Source organism: Crinia signifera, chromosome 1, assembly GCF_055691185.1.
Source record: "Crinia signifera chromosome 1, ASM5569118v1, whole genome shotgun sequence".
Taxonomy (NCBI): domain Eukaryota; kingdom Metazoa; phylum Chordata; class Amphibia; order Anura; family Myobatrachidae; genus Crinia; species Crinia signifera.
This window is the reverse complement of record NC_139217.1, coordinates 250455356-250474542: the sequence shown is the minus strand read 5'-3', so window position 1 is coordinate 250474542 and position 19187 is coordinate 250455356. Positions and strand designations below refer to the sequence as shown.

At 38.7% G+C, this 19187-nt stretch overlaps 1 protein-coding gene across 1 annotated transcript in view; it reads left to right on the top strand.

Annotated features, from left to right (window-relative positions):
• The window catches only part of DGKQ (diacylglycerol kinase theta), a 149625-nt gene extending 138007 nt beyond the window's left edge, over nucleotides 1-11618 (top strand). Inside the window, exons 17-23 of the mRNA XM_083180019.1 lie at nucleotides 61-209; nucleotides 1362-1543; nucleotides 4230-4330; nucleotides 5695-5841; nucleotides 6347-6458; nucleotides 7120-7272; nucleotides 8653-11618. Of these exons, the coding sequence (XP_083036145.1) occupies nucleotides 61-209; nucleotides 1362-1543; nucleotides 4230-4330; nucleotides 5695-5841; nucleotides 6347-6458; nucleotides 7120-7272; nucleotides 8653-8754 (946 nt within the window). The 3' untranslated portion in view covers nucleotides 8755-11618. The remainder of the gene's footprint in view (nucleotides 1-60; nucleotides 210-1361; nucleotides 1544-4229; nucleotides 4331-5694; nucleotides 5842-6346; nucleotides 6459-7119; nucleotides 7273-8652) is intronic.
• The last annotated feature ends 7569 nt before the right edge of the window (nucleotides 11619-19187 follow it).

The following is a 19187-nucleotide window of genomic DNA, read 5'->3' as shown; positions in this document are numbered from 1 at the left end:
CAGTAACCACTAAAATTATACAAAATGTAAACATTTTAATGCTTATTTTATTCCATTCAGATTTCATACATTCTCTCAAGTTCCCTATTTTCGAGTACTAGTATGTGGTGGTGATGGTACAGTCGGTTGGGTACTTGGTGCCCTCGAGGAAATACGACACAAGTTAGTTTGTACAGAACCTTCTATAGCTGTCCTACCTCTAGGAACAGGTATGTCTACATTGATTTGTATGTGACACCATTTTGTACATGAAGGATGACAACAGAAATAAAGGAAATATAAATTGATCATTACCACTAGGAGAACATAATGAATAGGTTAAGAAGGTGTTTACATGCACATAGAATAAAACAAGCATTCTGTGGCATTGTGAGTGCTCTGTGTCTTTGGAGAAGGCATCTATTAGGTATTCTGACCTCCCAAATGTGAACAAAGTATGAAGAGCAGGATGTGACCAAGTTGGGGTGGGCCAAACTTGCCTCTTTTTACAGAGTCTGTCTTTGCAGACACTTGATTATTTTTCTGAATCCCCCTGGTGTAGGAGGTGGTCTAAAAGGAAGGTCCCTTATCCATTTTTAAAAGATGCACACAGAGATTTAAGTTTTCATAAAATAATTGTTTAAGTCGGTATACAAATGATTTACTTCTATACCTGTTTGCTTATAATTGTTCTGTGCAAGCTGGTTTAAACATTGTATTGCGTTCATTGTGAAATTGTATGAAACATTATCAGTCTTTCCACAGTATGATTGAACAATAAGGGATTATTTGCTGGGATTTATCTAGGGACTATGATGCCTGTCCTAAATAGAGACACTATTGTTAACACAACAACGTAAACAATGGAGGGAGGGTTTGTAATCAAGGACACAAATCATTATTATTCCTCCCCATGTGAAGCTTTGGCTAGAACACCAGATAACCGCATCCTCTGTCACCTCACCTCGGTTTTGCAGCCACAAATGCTCTTCACCCTGTCATTTAAAAGTAAAAAACAGAATGGGTATTGCACAAAGCTATGTTAGCACACACAGAGAAAACACTTCTTTCAATCCAGCAGAACTTCTACATTCTGCAAAAAATAGCTGCTTTTGTTTATATTACGCAAATATCATTTTATGTCTCCACCTTTCAGTGTTTTAGTGTGCGATTTGTTTATTTTATTATTAACTTCAGGTATGGGTTGTCATGTATTTAGTGTGGTTGCTTATAACACTTCTGTCTTGCATTTGCATTGAAAAGTGATGTGTTTAAAGTTAGAGAATAGAGCCATCTGCTGGAGAGAGGGTTTTCTCACGCGTTCCATGGTCCCCTTGTACTATAAGAAGCTACTACAGGTTTTTTTCCCCCATTTTTTCTAGGAAATGATTTGGGGAGAGTCCTTAGGTGGGGAGCTGGGTACAGTGGAGAGGATCCATATTCAGTTCTCTTATCTGTAGATGAAGCAGAAAATGTCCTAATGGATCGCTGGACAATACTTCTTGATGCTCAAGAAGTTGTTGACTCAATGGAAAATGGTATATCAGAGCCTGAGCCACCAAAGGTATGTCCGTATTTCCCACTGCAGTCAAAGCAAATAAACTTTTTCTTTCTTTCTATACTGTAATGTTTATTTTGCAAGGGAATTATATTTGTACTATTTTATATACTGAATTCATTTTGAGCTAATTCAATCAGTCCCTCAGTGTAACATATATAGAGGAGGGGTATTCAACATGCATCCCTCTAGACTAGATTATGCTAAAAAGGCAATATACAAAGTGATAGCAGATTTCTAGACTTGTCCTGGGGACTAGGGGAGATTTATCAATAATTGGAGAGCGATTAAGTGCCAACCAATTATCTTGTTGTTTAACAGACTGGGTACATGCTGGCAGATATATCTGCATATCGATATATCTGTCATCGGACAGGGCAGTGTATTTTACAATCACTGCTATCTATTATGCATGTGTACAGACAGCGGATCGTGTGTACACAATGCAAGACCTGCCAATATATATTTTGATATATTGGGCATCGGCTGTGTTTCACGCTTTTCATTCATATCGCTGGTACACACTAGTCGATGTTCCATTGTTATATGGAATCTAATGGAGGATAGATCAGCTGGTGTGCACACAGCATTACTTTGAAAAATGACAGGAGCTGATTGATTGGGTCTTTAACTCTCTCCAAGTTCTGATACATACCGTATGCCTTTGATACTAAATGGAGTCAAAGCTACGGTAGACAGTATTTTTGACACAAGCTAAATTTTCTCATTAACATCATAATCTTACACAACAGGTTAGCATAGTTGCTTAAGTACTGTACATTATTGTGCCTGCTTTATGATAATGTATTTGTACCATCTTCATCTTTTATATATTCAGCACAGTATGTGTAAGAACCAATTATAATTGTGAAAAGTTTGCAGTGTGTGCTCACATTTTCTATATAACGTAGCAGAATAAAGTAACTGCAGGAGAATAGCCTCAAGCTGTAAAATCAGAGGCCGTATGAAGGTGGATGTTCTGTGTTAACAAGAGCCCGTGTCATGCTTTGCAAACCCATTGTGTATAGAACTTTTACTTAGTGCTGCCACATAGAATTATCTTCTATTTCTACATAGGCTTATTTAAATATTCATCCTACAGGTCACCCCTATTTAGCTTTCTAATATCACCATAGGCCAGATGTATCGTGGTGCAAAACTGATGGGCGTAAAGGTTAGCATGGTTTTGCCTTTCAAATCAATGCCCCTTTAAAAAAAATAAACCCTCTGAGTTCATCCGCACAGCTGCTGGACTCGTACCACATTACATCCGGACCCATATTTGATCTGATACTCTAGCGATTGTGTCACGTAACGTGTGACTAGTTTTGAACTCTACATAGAGTGCATAATGGAAAGATACAGTTAATTTGTTAAATTTAAAATGCCCATTACATATTAAGTAAGTTCCAAATTGTGTTCGGGACTGGTGACTGTAAAATTCACTAGTTTGTACAATGTGATTGCAGTTTGTTAAATAGAATACATTTAAAATATACAGCGCATAATACAGACTGGGGGCCAACACCCCGGCAACAACCGCATCAACGTTACATCGGGGCTTCTACAAAATAGCATATTAAAAATCCCTGCTTGCCAATCCCGTTCATATTTTGTCCACAAATTGTGCATCGAGCCAGATATCTAAAGAATGTGAAATTGTCCTAATGCTCTGCTGATGTATGGGACCCTTTAGAAATGATACGGACATCCTTGGTATTAGGAGCATTGTTACTAGGAATAATAGGGCAGATGTATTAAGCCTTGTAAAGAGAGAAAGCGGAAGGTGATAACGCACTAAGCAAATCAGCTGTTTGAAAAATGACATTTAGGAGTTGATTGGCTGGTGCGTTATCACCTTCCACTGTGGGCAAGATGTACTAAGCCTTGAAAAGTGATAGAGGAGAGTGATAAACCACCAACCAATCAGATTCTACCTCTCATTTTTCAAACTCAGCCTGTGACATGACCGTTACGAACTGATTGGCTGGTGGTTTATCACTCTCCACTTTATCACTTTCAAAGCTTAGTACATATGGCTCTGTATCTCTTCTCCAGGCTTAAAACCTCTTCCCCAATGGACAAAAGTATAATTTTTGCAGTCTCCCGTGCCAAAAAAGATTCTGTTCCCTCCTATACATTATAACTTACATGCTCATTGCCAGAGGTTTCAGGGTCATTTGCAGCGCCAATGTTCCCGGATTCGCGCTGTGCTTCCCTTTATAGACGCTCTTCCTAGGCGTCAGCCATTTTTAGAAGGGACATTTTCAGGAGATTTCCATGAGGATGGCCAGACTGTATGGAATCTGCATAACAAAGCATCGGCACCCCCTAAACCAGGCGTGGCCAAACCGGTCCTCGAGATCTACCAACGGTCCATGTTTTCCAGGTTTCCTAGCTGGTGCACAGCTGCAGTCATTACTAACTGTCACATTTTCAAACATGCTGCATTCATTCCTGCTATAGATGCACAGGTTGCCTGGAAAACATGCACCGTTGGTAGATCTTGAGGACCGGTTTGGCCACCCCTTCCCTAAACACAACTTAGTCTGCAGGGGCTATTGCTACACCACATAATAGAGGTTTTAGCAGTCCTGAACATACTACTATACTGAAGAATAGTTCTAATAAAGTATCATATAAAGTCATGATTGAATTTGGTCTTCATTTGCCAAACTTGTTGCTTTCCCAGATTGTTCAAATGAACAACTATTGTGGGATTGGAATTGATGCAGAATTAAGTTTGGATTTTCATCATGCCCGTGAAATTGAGCCTGGAAAATTCAATAGCAGGTAATTTGTCTTCTATCAGCTGATGTTAAAACAATTGGCGCAGTCTATTTTTTTTTTTCTTTGGTCCTAGTCTAATTGAATTATCTATAATACAGGTTGAGTATCCCTTATCCAAAGTGCTCAGAAGCAGGATTATTTTGGATAAGGGTTCATTTCAGATTGGGATTATTGGTAATATTGTACTCACCTGGTCCCCAGGCATCCATAGTGTCCATACTGGTTGGCAGACTCAATGACCCATTGCGCAAGTGATGTCATGACATCACTGGTGCAAAATACGGTACTTGTTTCCTAGCACGGCGCCCATCGCATCGCAGACCATAAGGCATATGATGGTATGCGATGTTACGCAATGGCAGCCGATGTTATACAATTTTAAATTGTATACCATCGCATTGTATGCCATATACAATGGTATACGATTTAAAATTGTATAAGCACCCTAATGGGTGTTTTCAATGTTAAATGTGCCCCCTATAAGATAATTAACAGTAATGAGTGCTTTGTATGTTAAAAGCACCCCCACTATCAACGCCAACCCAAAGCGTGGCGAGCCCGCGAGGGATGGCGGTACGCGTCCTCCGACCTTTTCATACCCCCACTATCAACGTCGGTGTGGAGTTGATTTCATATATTGTGGCGAGTGCAGCGAACCGCCGAGCCCGAAGCGTGGCGACGGACGCGGAATACATGTAAAGTAATACGTGTCCCCTCGCTGTGCTCGCCTCACTATATAAAATCAACTCTATGCCGACGTGGATAGTGGGGGTATGAAAAGGTTGGAGGACGCGTACCGCCACCCCTCACGGGCTCGCTGCTTTCGCCACGCTTCGGGTTGGTGTTGAAAGTGGGGGTACATTTAACATTGTAAGCACCCATTAGGGTGCTTATGCAATTAAAAATCGCGTATTTATGTATTATCTGGCCTCCCATGTTAAATGCACCCCATTTTTTCATACCCCTACTATCCAACTACGCATGGAGTTGATTTTATATAGTTTGGCTAGCGCGAGCCACCGTGCCCGAAGCGTGGCGAGCGGACGCGGTCTCATAAGAAAAACGGGAGCCCAGATATTACATAAGTACCAAAAATCGTATAGGGGCTTATACAATTTAAAATCGCATCGGGTTCATGGCATGCGATTCGATGTCGTACGACTTAATATCGTGGGCGCCGTGCTAGGAAACAAGTACCCAAACTACAAATAGAGATTCCTTTAGCTAATTTCACATTAACTCTGCAACAGAAATGCATTATAAAATAAGGATTATTTGTAATAAGATGGCCCATAATGTTTTATTGTCTTATCAACCATAACCATTGTACCATGGATTTGTGGTAAACTCATGACTTTCTCTGAAAGGTTTCACAATAAAGGGGTGTACGTCAAAGCTGGTTTGCAGAAGCTAAGTCACAATCGAAATTTGCACAAAGATTTAAAACTTCAGGTTGATCAACAAGAGGTGGAGCTGCCAAATATAGAAGGGCTTATCTTCCTAAATATCCCCAGGTTGGTAATCTGATATAGCAATTATCAAATCATTGTTCTTCATTTTAACAGAATTTTTTTTTTTATTTTATGTAAACAAATACTCACCATAAAACAGAATTCTAGCTTTTGGACTTGTCATTTGTCGGGTCAGTACTGTTTCTGGAATTGCAGGACTTTTTTTTCAATCTTTCTTTCATCTGTATCCCCCTCCCTTTACTCCCATCCATCTATTTTTCCATTTTATTCCTCCCATGATAATCTGCCCTGTCCTCGGCCCTGCTGTAGTTGAATAGGTTGTGTATGGTCACCTTCAAAGTGCAGATACGCACGGTTCGCCAGCCTTCTAAGTTGGCCAGAAGCCTTCATTTTACGTAGGTCTGTTATACATGGGAGTAAACACATTGTAAAAAAGTAGCAACATTTAAGCAAGCAAATAAAAAGGCGACAGGATACATGATTCAATTCGATTAATTCTACCAAGATTTCATCGCATTTTTCTATACAATATTTTGTTTTTTGTTAGTTGGGGATCTGGAGCTGATCTGTGGGGCTCAGATAATGATAACCGATATGGAAAGCCTAGAATTGATGATGGATTGCTTGAAGTTGTGGGAGTAACTGGTGTTGTTCACATGGTGAGTACGTGCACTGTTATTTTTGCAAGCTTTTTTTCTTCACATGAAAATTTTTCAATTTTAAAATGAATTTAAAATATTATTGAAGCCATAAAAAATGATTCTGCCAAAAATGTTTGTCCGATTTGTATTGCATTCACCATTAATGACTCTTTGCAACATGGAGTCCTGATTTGTATTCTTAGCTAAATCTGTATCACTGACACAAAACGGTCTACAGAGCACCAATATGATGCGTTGATCTAATTTATGTGACCGGAAATTGTACACAATATTCCAACTACTACTTTTATACCTAGTGTTCACTCTAGTGCCCAGTCAGTGAGGAGGGCATACTGTATCTACATTTTATGGGAAATTTTTTATGTTATGTATCACTACAGTAGCTGTACATAATGTCTAAAATGCTTTAAAATATACCCTGCTCACTGATTAAGTGCCGGGTGCTACAGTAACCACTTATACCTATGTGGGTGTATCAACTTATAACATTTATTTTGTGGAGAGAGCGCATTTAACGAGTAGAATCAACTTGAGTCTAATCAGCATTTACACTTTTTGGAGTGCACTTATACCAAGATGACTAACCCCTACTGTATGTGAATTTTATATATTCACCTGTAATATAATTGTATCATTGTAAGTGTCCTTGTGTTGTCAGGGTCAGGTCCAAGGAGGACTCCGTTCAGGAATTCGCATTGCACAGGGTTCGTACTTCCGAGTAACACTTCTAAAACCTATTCCCGTCCAAGTGGATGGTGAGCCCTGGATCCAGCCACCAGGACAGATCATTATTTCGGCAGCTGGACCAAAGGTAGAAAAGCAGTTTATTCTCAAATCTTTTGTGGGTTTGTTATACAAAACATTTTCACGTTACACTTTTATAATGCCATGGTTCCTTGCATCCCAGTCAATAAATCTGCAATAATGAATTATTACTATTAAAATATATGCCTACACCAGTAAGAGCTTAATGGTCCCAGCATGAAGAGAATGTGGCTACATGGCTTGGCCAGACTCAACACATGATGATTAAGTCCCTGTGTTATCAAGTGTTCCTCTGAAGAGCACATTTATGTGTATGCACCTATTTTTGGAGCCACAATTATACAGATCATTTTCGTATATTTGTCCTATCTGGAAACCATATTTGCTATGTAGTAGTATCCAACAGAGGTGAATCTAGTGCAGGGCATTTTCCCAGGGTGCATGTTAGCTGCTGGACATCATGCCAGATGGGCAAGGATGGGGAGTAGCCTTCAGAGCTAAGGTCATCAGGTGTGCAAGGTATTCAGAGGTACTGAGTAGTGGACAGAGCTAGCGCCAGAGCTGAAGGGAGGTGAGGTCTAACAAGCTCGCCAAACCACATGTCTGAAGTCACCCTCACTCTGTTTGGCATTGCTCTTTAATTGAAAAGATTAATTTTTCCTGAAAATAGTGCTACCAGGTAGTGCAGCCCAAATTACACAGGTGGTGTTATTGTCTCCACTACAAATGGAAAAAACAAATAGACAAATTGTTTAAATAACAAAGAGCTTTCCCTTTAAATCTCTTAACACCACATAACACCTTCAAGTGAAAGAATGCTTAAAATACATAGACCTACTCAGGCAATAGTTTCCTTTATCGCTGCATATCAGTCAATCGGAAGGAGATTCTTCAAAATAATGTTCTGTTTCTCCCTCTACAGGGAGTGAATTCAGACCATAGAACACATAAAACAATGATAGTGCAGCACCTTTTATATACAAAAGGTTTTAATCAATTATTGCACTTACATGTAAAAGACAATAGAAAAGCATAAAACAGTATCCAGTGGCAAGCAGCAAACGAAATGGGGTTCAGCAATCGTCCCAATGGAGGATGATGTCATCAGTCAGTCCACACATGAATCGCCCAATCCTCTTGTCTGCAGTGTTTTGAGTTCCCCAGTCTTGCTTCCCTAACTAGATCGCTTAGGAAATTCCCTACATCGATCCACATGTAGGGGCCATAGCGATGCATGGCCCTGCATGTCTCTATCGCCGGAGGTTAATATCCAGTATGCTGTATAAATCTAGTTAGTTGATGGCTGATTACCAACTTTGTTTTCTCCAAAAAGTCATACTTCTGCTGTAAACTTTCTGTGCATTTTTTGTCAGTTTAGCACATTTGCCACTAACAAAAATAAATCCTATTTTTTTTTAATGCATAGGTTCACATGCTGAAGAAGTCTAAACAGAAACAAAAGAAAACTTCTTCAAGTTCCAAAGAGACAAAAGGAGATTCTGTTACACTCAATGACAACGGAAGCTAAAAATGATGACCTCTGTACTGGAACTTTCCCATGAAACACTCTAATGCAGACCTGAGGCAGTGATAGGACTAGAGTCCATCTACTTGTCTTCTGCAACACGCTAGCTGACGTAAACACTTCTTCCATAGTATAGCTATATAGTCTTTGTGTGTTTTGCAGAACATTTGCCTCTGCAGCTTCTAGTAACAGTATGACTGTGAAAGTCTTAACAATAATAACAAAATAATCAGGACTTTAGCCTTGTATATCTAGATATTATTCTACCTTTGTAAAGGTAACCGCTTATGCATGATACAACATGGCTGCAAAAGTGCAATGTGGTTGTTTTTGGCTTAGACACTGTGCCTTGGGTGCCCATTTTCCATTCTAGTCATGCCTGTATATCTCAATGATTATTTTTTTGCTTTAGGGTTTGTTTTTTGTTACATTTCTTCTTTTATACAGTGCGTTATGATTAGCATCCAAAAGCTTGAACCCAAAATGGAATTTATGAAAGAGTCCTATGAGTTATTATATCAGCAACCCACATTCCAAAAATGCCCACCCCATGCAAAGTCTTCTTTTTACAAGGTTTTATATTTATTTTTTCATGTAGGGTTATCAATATGATGTATAGAATTTCCTAAACATTTTAGCTGGATAGTAACTTTATGGAAGGAAAATAAGAAAAACTATATTTTGCCAAGGATCATATAGTGTTATGAACAAAATACACACACATTAGCTTTACAAAATATTGGTTTAGGTTGGAGCTCAAAAAACATTTTTCTTATGTGACTTAGCAACCTTCGAATGTTTGAAAACATCCAGGAAGTATTTATTCTTCATGTATTATGTCTGAATTTATTTCTTAAAAGGGACTGGTTGTTCTATGGATTGTGATTAGCTATACTTTTTCAACTATAAAAGATTTTGGCAAGTGGAAAATGTAATAATTTATACTTTATATGTAAAGGAGAAAAAAAATTGTATTTTTTTTAGCGATCACTTAACGACTATGATCAGGTTTTACCAAAATAAGGGTATCGTAACTTTGTGTGGCTGTAATAGTAACAAATTAATGTATTTGTAGTGTATAAGTATTGCATCAAACCTCAGTGTGTATTGATATCCAAGTGCTTTTATATTAAAGCTACATTGTCTGATATTTAAATAGACATTTACGTAATAGTACGTAGTAGTATCTCAAGTGCCCTACTTTTTCAGCTTTAGCTATTGTGGCAGTAAGTGTATATATTTATTACACTTGGACAGGGTCAGGTAATGGATTTTTAAATACAAATCTCTGCAGATGATGTACTCTAGGTAAAAAGTGTGTGTATGGGGGGGGATACTCACATACTGTAGGTGGTGTAGACATTTGCTGCTAAAAAAAATACGGAATGCTTAAAAACAATGAACATTAGAAAACACTGTAACATCCTATTTATTTTGATCATGTTACTAGAGACGTGCATCTATGTTTTCAAACATAATTTCCTTTGCACATCAATCCGTAACATTTTATTCAGTTCACTTTAGAAAGAATGTCCCAGTATAATTGATAAATCACCAACAATTAATGTAGGCGCTTTTTCTAAAAAAAAAAAAAAAAAAATATTTAATAACAAAAGTAGATTGAAAAAGCAGAGAAAAAATTGCACTTGTGAAAGTTACCTCCCAAAGGTACTAAGTACACATAGATATTAGATTTCCCTGCGCTATAACAATAAGACAAGACTGATACAATAACAAATTTATATATATATTATATTATATATTATATATTTTGATCAAATTTCAATTTTTTTAATAAGAATCAATAATAAAAGATCACATGTCTTTAATGCATTAATATATAAACACATAAATATATAATTATAGTATTGAATAGGAGGTCTATTAAGAAAAAATATTAAAAATTAAAAAATATGAATATATGGGGAAATATTGTAAAAAAAAAAAAAATCTGTCAATGGCATATAATGAAGGAAGTTCCATTAATATTTTGTAACATGCACATCATCTCCAATTGTAAAGTGCAACGGAATATGCTGCTCTATATAACAAACTGTAAATAAATAATAGCAGTCAAAGTTGCTGGACTTAAGTGTGGTAGTGTCCACTATGAATATACATGGAGTTCTAGGTTTCACACTCAGAGCAGAAAGCTGTGCATATTTTCCTCTTGTAAAGCCGGAGGATAATGAATGCGTGTACTGCTGCCATGCTTTAGAAGCGGTAAATATCTCGCAGGTTTCCGCTCTGAGTGTGAATCCTAGAACACCCTCAATATTCCTAGTGGACACACTACCACACTAAGTTCCAGCTCCTTTGACTTCTGTGGGGACGATGCACATGTTACAAAATATTCATATTTATATGGGAGCTTCCTTCATTATATGACATTGCCAGATTTATTTTACGATCTTTCCCCATGTTGGGATATATTGATATATTTTTTTTAGTTTTATATTTTTGTCTTGATCCGCCTCATATTCGAAAATATAATTATATATTAATGCATCAAAGTTATGTGAGCTATTGTTCTTGTTAAAGAAATTGAAATGTTACCAAAATATATATAAATGTATTTGTTTATTGGGTACTTGTTTCCTAGAACGGCCACAATCGTGAGTGATCGTGGCTCTTAATTAAGGGACACGATCCTCACGATGTGGCCGATTTTTTACAATTTTTTCCCTTTGATTGACAGAAATCGGGTCAATCGGTCGGTCGCGACCAATTAAAATCGGTCTTGTGCCATTATAATGGCACAAGATGAGATGGGCTTGATTAAGTCCATCTCACATAGGGAAAAATGATAAAAAAGGTGAAATGGGCCAATATGACCCATTTCACATTTTTTATGTGCCCGCCATGACCCCACGATAGACGTCAACCCGAAGCGTGGCGAGCGCAGCGAGCCCGCGAGGGGCGGCGGTGCGCGTCCTCCGACCTTTTCATTCCCCTACTATCCACTAGGGCGTGGAGTGAGAATAGAATAGTGTGGCGAGCGCAGCGAGCCACCGAGCCCGAAGCGTGGCGAGCGCACGCGTATACCTGTGAAGTTATACGCGTCCCCTCGCGGGGCTCGCTGCGCTCGCCACGCTTCGGGCTCGGTGGCTCGCTGCGCTCGCCACACTATTCTATTCTCACTCCACGCCCTAGTGGATAGTAGGGGAATGAAAAGGTTGGAGGACGCGCACCGCCGCCCCTCGCGGGCTCGCTGCGCTCGCCACGCTTCGGGTTGACGTCTATCGTGGGGTCTAGCCCACTTAGTAACATTTGGGGGGGCAATTGAAAATAATCATGTGAAAAAAAAAAAAAATCGGGTGAAAAATCGGTCGGTCGGATCGGTCGCATCGCATGCGACCAAATCGCATGCGATGCGATCGATCCGATTTTTTATCTTACGACCACAACGATCTAAATCGTTGTGGCCGTTCTAGGAAACAAGTACCGTTTATTGTATCAGACTTGTCTTATTGTTATAGCGCAAATAAATGTAATTGTATAATACTTAAATCTGAATTTAAAAAATTGTAGTAAATCTGAAATATAAAACTCGTAATTCTGGCCCAATGTTAATTTGCTTTAAAGATTTGTAATCAGATAAGTTTTAGAAATGGTCAATTACAGTAGCATATTAATTGTGGTAAAACATTGTTTAAAACAAGTGTTTTATGTTAAGTCATTTTTGGGGGATACATTGTTTTAAAATGAATTGTGAAACTAGCTGTTCATAAGTGGAGTACTTATTTGTCCTTCAAAATCCGTTGAATGGGAAGTTGTAATCAGTTGAGACGCACGCACGCACACACTATATATATATATATTATGATACAAAAATTGTTTACTAAACACCTTCCATTTTTTTTCAATAACCAGCCAGAATTGATTTTTTTTTTTTTAAAGTTGAAATAAATGTACATATTTATATAGATAATGAAATACTATTTATTGAACAAAAATATGCGTACAGGGTGTCTTGCGCCCCATTTCTTCACTGTGTCCATAGGCAGTTACCATTGCTTAAATTCTTCAAAATTGTACCTAAATATCAGTAACATATCTGCTCTATCTGCCAAATCCACATGTTTTAGATTAGATGGCATATTTAACTTGTGACCATTATGACATTAATGCACTATGAAAATAGAATATTTATTTATGGTGGAACGAAATAGATATGGAGCAATGTTATATTCTGTGCAGTGACTAATATAGCATGTTTTCAGTGATACACACTTCAATGTGAGCACACAAATGCAAGTTTTTTTGATTAGCGTCATTTTTATATTTATTTGTACAACAGACTATTTTAGGTGGTAGTTTATATACAATGCTAGCAAACCATTTTCCTAAAGTCATTTATTTTTTTTAATTTAGGTCACACATTTTGATTTAGGTGGAGGTTATTTTTCGTGTTAAAAAAGATAATTTTTACATGTTATGTAAATGTGTAATTCCTTATCACATTAAATATTCCAGGCTACTGAATGAAACCTATTCTTATAATCTATATATATTTATGTATGCAAATATATATATTTATATATAGGTATGGGAAGTAACAGAAATATATCTAATTTAGTAATATTACCCTTTAATTCTTTGAATTACGAGTTTTAAATAATTATAGCCTCATTATTCCATTGTGCCTTCATATACCAAATTCCAAAATCTACTATAGTAGTGGTAAAATTGATGACCATTAATTGTTTAGCATACTGTATTTTAAATAATAAAATGCATGCCAAATCTATATCTTATCACCAGGAATGCAAGTAATAAAACAGAAAGCAACATTATTAAAGTCTTACTGTAAATTGATACTATTCTCATATAGGCCAAATTAATGTAATTTGTCCAGAGAGAGCACAAGAAAGAAGACGGTGCACACTCCCTACATACATACAGCACAGGTGGCAGTTCCTTCCTACAGGAAACTCTCTCTGCTGTTAGCAGTATTGGAAATCTGTCTTGATCCTTTTTGTGCTGGTTCTCTGCTTATATACAGAGGACCACTTACATTTTGCTGTATGTTGGGGCCATGATTGATTGAAAGGGACTATGCAATATGGTTAATCCCTTCAATTTGATTTGGAAGTTTCAGACATGTGAAAGTCAACTAGCCAAATATAAAGTCAGTGCAATACCAGCCTCACTTAATGTTTCTGTCTGGTCTATTTTTTGTTCTCAAAATAAATAAGATTAACCAGTATTTGCTTAGTTTTTTTTTTTTTTTTTTTTATATATTGGTAGTAGTATAAATGTGTTTGGCTTTATAGAATTAACTTTTTACTATATTGGCTTCAACCATTCTTCTTTCAAAGCATGTAATGTATTGTCTAAAAACAGTTCTGTCTTCAGTGAATCACAGTACATGGTTTGCTGCTCAATTAAACAATTTACTGTATTAGCAGTATCTACATATTTTATGACTCTCTATCTCAGTGTGAGATATAGGCTAATGGCCAATTTTTGACTAAGCGATTTTGGCTCGATACACTGAAGATTTTGACTAAGCGAAGTAATGATAGTCTATGATCTAGTCAAAATTGCCTTGCCTGCAGTCAATCTATGCTAAACAATACTGACTAAGCCGGAGAAAAACTGCAAGATTTTGGCTAACTTTGTAGGAAATTTTGACTAACCAAAATCTCTTGCCCAAATCTCACCGTGTGTACACCCCTTCACTTGCACTTTTTTTAACAAAGAATTTTGTGTTACCTCGTTAAACGTGTGGCCCCCCTACAGAAAAAGCTGAATAAAAGTACTTTTTTGTTCTGTAAATAAAAAAAAATGAACATGTCACTCACAACCCATCCACATTGCCATGCTTTTTCTTTTTTGTTTTTGAAATGTAAGAATAATGTTGCTTTCATTTTATACTAGCCTGTGTGTTTTGTATATAAATTTCATATCTCTCTCATGTTTACTTGTGGTTTTTTAAGCTTGAAGACCTGGTTTTATTGCCGTTACATGTATCCTCTTGTCTCATTTGCAAACCACTGTATTGGTGATCTAAATGATTTATGGTTGTTTCTGAAATGTAATATTTTGTATTTAAAAGCTGTTGTGCTACAGTATGGTTTAAGTATATAAAAATGTATATTTTGGTAATACAGCTGTAAATATTTTTGTTTAGTCAATTTAATTTGCACTGATTTCAGTCATTTGAGTGTATACTGTATGTGGATATCAGAGTTGTCTAATTACTATATATATATATATATATATATATATATATATATATATATATATATATATATATATATATATATATATATATATTATAATAAACATTTCTCTAATAAAGTTTATGTGAAATACAAGTTCTAGTTTAGTCATATATGATACTTCATGAAAGGTTACACATTTGAAAGTGGTGGTACCAAAACTTTTTACATTTACTTTGTTAGCAAGACTTCTTTATTTTTTTCCCCCCAATTTTTTATGTTTGACACACATTTTCTGTTTATTTTCTTATTGCTTACTACATATAGTTTTAAACCTTTTCAAATTACTTACCGCACAGTATCTTAAGCTTTTCCATTAGTGTATCCATGCTTGAGCACAGGTGACTTAATTAGTAACTCAATCAATTGGATTTTAACCATCTGGACTCAAGCATGGATATCCTTAATAAATAGTGCCACAAAAAGTTTAAAGTTTTATGGTTTTTGTTTTTTTAAATCAGGTAATTTATACTCAAGTGTGGCGTCTTACACAATCAAGTAAAAGGAAAAAATTATAAAAGTCTGTCTTCCTCTGAAGCGGAATAGAAACGTACACTTCATATTTAGACCATGTGCAGTTATGGTCCTCAGAAGGAAAGGACTAATCAAACAAAGAAGTGTCACAAGGGGGTTGCAGGTGGCAACCGGGTGTTGCCCTTGAAGGGGTGACACCAAAAATGTAGCTACTCTGCAGCGACTGGTGCTGCACTGTGACATTATTGTGTAATTACCGTCTGCGATAATTGAAGAGGAGCCAGCAGTGCAGGCATAGTCTCTGGGAATACTAGGACAAACCCTGGAGTGATGTAAACAGAGACGAAGCAGGCACACCAGGATATAACGAAATGCAGCCTTCCCTTGAGGCCGCAAACCCATGTCCACCAAATGTATGTTATGGTCATCTCTGTGTAAGCCAAAACAGGAATGGCACCAACAGTCCCAATCTCTACAGTATTTTAGAACCGCATACTACTAGTGTATACAGTAGGAAACTCTTATGGTCTAGCCCAGGGGTAGCCAACTCCAGTCCTCGAGAGCTACCAACGGTTCACGTTTTCCAGCTCACGTCACAGGTGCAACATTACTGACTGACACATTTTAAAAGATCCACAGGTGGAGCTAAATACTTCACTTGTGATTCTGTGAGGAGACATGGAAAACGTTAACTGTTGGTAGCTCTCGAGGACTGGAGTTGGCTAGCCCTGGTCTAGCCAAACATTAACCAGAACACACAATCTAAAACATCTAGATCAGTGGTAGCCAACTACGGTCCTCGAGAGCTACCAACAGGTCACATTTTCCAGGCAACCTAGCTGCTGCACAGGTGCACTCGTTACTCACTAACACATTTTAAAAGATCCACAGGTGGAGCTAATTACTTCACTTGTGATTCTGTGAGGAGATCTGGAAAACATTAACTGTTGGCAGCTCTCGAGGACTGCAGTTGGCTACCCCAGATCTAGATACTCTAGCCCAGGTGCAACAAGATGTTTGGGACCTTCACCCACATGCACTTCCGTGCAAAATAAAAACATTTAATTTATCCTTCATTTATTACACTGTTAGGATTCCATAGTGAAGTCACAGTAAGTCTGACATCATTTTCAAGTTGCAGCAGCCTCAATTCAAGTTGTCAGACTGACACTGAACTGTAAGGTATGTTTTGTTTAAAAATGTGCTATCACACTGCATCCCTTCAGCTCACCTTCTATGTCCAGAACAAGACCATTTCAGCTCCAATTGCTGACCTGCCCCCTTCATGTATGTCAGGGCTGGGCAACACCGGCCCTCCAGATGTTGATGAAGTACACATCCCAAGATGCTTTGCATTAGTTTTGCTATGTGGCCATGCTGAAACTGATGCAAGGCATGCTGGGATGTGTAGTTCATTAACATCTGGAATGTGCTGACAACAAAATCACAAAAAAATTATCAATGGAAATCACATTTATTAACCCATGGAGGTCTGGATTTGGAGTCACACTCAAAATTAAAGTGGAAAAAAACACTCTATAGGCTGATCTAACTTTGATGTAATGTCCTTAAAACAAGTCCCAATGAGGCTCAATAGTAAGTGTGGCCTCCATGTGCCTGTATGACCTCCCTACAACGCTTGGGCATGCTCCTGATGAGGTGGCGGATGGTCTCCTGAGGGATCTCCCAGACCTGGACTAAAGCATCTGCCAACTCCTGAACAGTCTGTGGTGCAATGTGGCGTCGGTGGATGGAGCGAGATATGATGTCCCAGATGGGCTCAATTGGATTCAGGTCTGGGGAATGGGCGGGCCAGTCTATAGAACCAATGCCTTCGTCTTGCAGGAACTGCTGACACACTTCAACCACATGAAGTCTAGCATTGTCTTGCATTAGGAGGAACCTAGGGCCAACCGCACCAGCATATGATCTCACAAGGGGTCTGAGGATCTCATCTCTGTACCTAATGGCAAGCACATGGAGGGCTGTGCGGCCCCCCCAAAGAAATGCCACCACAAACCATTACTGACCCACTGCCAAACCAGTCATGTTGGAAGATGTTGCAGGCAGTAGAACGTTCTCCTTGGCGTCTCCAGACTCTGTCACATGTGCTCAGTTGAACATGCTTTCATCTGTGAAGAGCACAGGGCGCATTTGCCAATCTTGGTGCTCTCTGGCAAATTCCAAACATCCTGCACAGTGTTGGGCTGTAAGCACAACTGCCACCTGTGGACGTGGGCCCTCATACCACCCTCATGGAGTCTGTTTCTGACCGTTTGAGTAGACACATGCACATTTGTGGCCTGCTGGAGGTCATTTTGCAGGGCTCTGGCAGTGCTCCTCCTTGAATACAGGTAAATACAAGAATAAAGATAGATAATTCTTTTGCGCTGATCGCTGGAGGCAGCTAGTATTGATAGAGGAAAATTCACCAACTTTCCCAATACATAGGATACAGAAACAAAGATACCAATACATATAGCGCTTTCCAGGTATAACTTACACTAGATATAGGTAAGTGTCCTTAATAGTTTGTGAATATAATTCTCTTAAACTTGGGCCAATCCCAGGGTTAATCAAGTAGGAAGGGCCCCAAATTCTCCAATGACTGTTGGATAGCGGAATGTTCTAAAACAGAAACAAAGATAGTGCAACACCTTTTTTCAAAGGGGAATAACAATTTAATTTGCACTCACAAATTCCAGGTTTAAAAACAGCATATAATCACCAGCCGGTGATAATGTGTGGGAGGTTACACCCAGAAATTTCTTCACCAATTTTTTTTCCAGGCTCCGGACACCTTTCTTCTCGGGATAGAATTCCAGGATCCTCCAATCCAAACAGTATAGGTATGTTAAGGTGATTCTACCGGGATGCAGCTAAAATCCCTGCGGTCGGGATCCCGGCGTTCAGAATCCCGGCGCCGGAATCCCGACACTTTCTCCCTCCGTGGGTGTCCACGAAACCCCTGGAGGGAGAATAAATTAGCGTGCCGAGCGTAGCGAGGCACCGGGCCCGCTGCGTGGCGAGCGCAGAGAGCCCGCAAGGGGGGGCGATCCACGTCCCCCCCTTGTCGGGATTTCGGCGGTCGGGATTTTGAACTCCGGGATCCCGACCGCCGGGATTTCATACTGAATCCGATTCTACCAGCCACGGGAACACCTGCTGGTACTTGTGGATTATCACGGCTCCCACGATGGCCATCGTACATGAAAAAATCGCATTGCATGCGATGCGATTGCATGCGATTTTGACAAAAACCTGCAAAAATCGCATGCCACTATATATGGCATGCGATGGGAGCCGTGATGATCCACAAGTACCCACCTGCTTAATGCATTTCAGACAATAGGGTCCTTCCTCAGAAGCATAATGTTTCCCGTGGCTGGTGGGATATATATAGCAGAAAAAGGCGCCAAACAGCGTTACGCTGCCTTGACGCTGAATACAGGAAACGGAAGTGAATGGTGCCGCAACCGGAAGTGGAACGCGCATCTTTTGCGTTCCACCTGGTGCTATCCCTGCGATCCAAATGGCCAGAACGTCACTTCCGGTACATTATATTGACATATTGCACATTGCCCTTAATTACAGTACATTCATATTTGTAATTCAAGTTCATAAATAGAACATATCCTCCGAAACTTTGCCTTAATCATTGTCCTTAGTTCAAACGCCAGTTTATATAAATTGTGTATGTAAATGTACGGATATTGATGAGTATTATTGACTTGC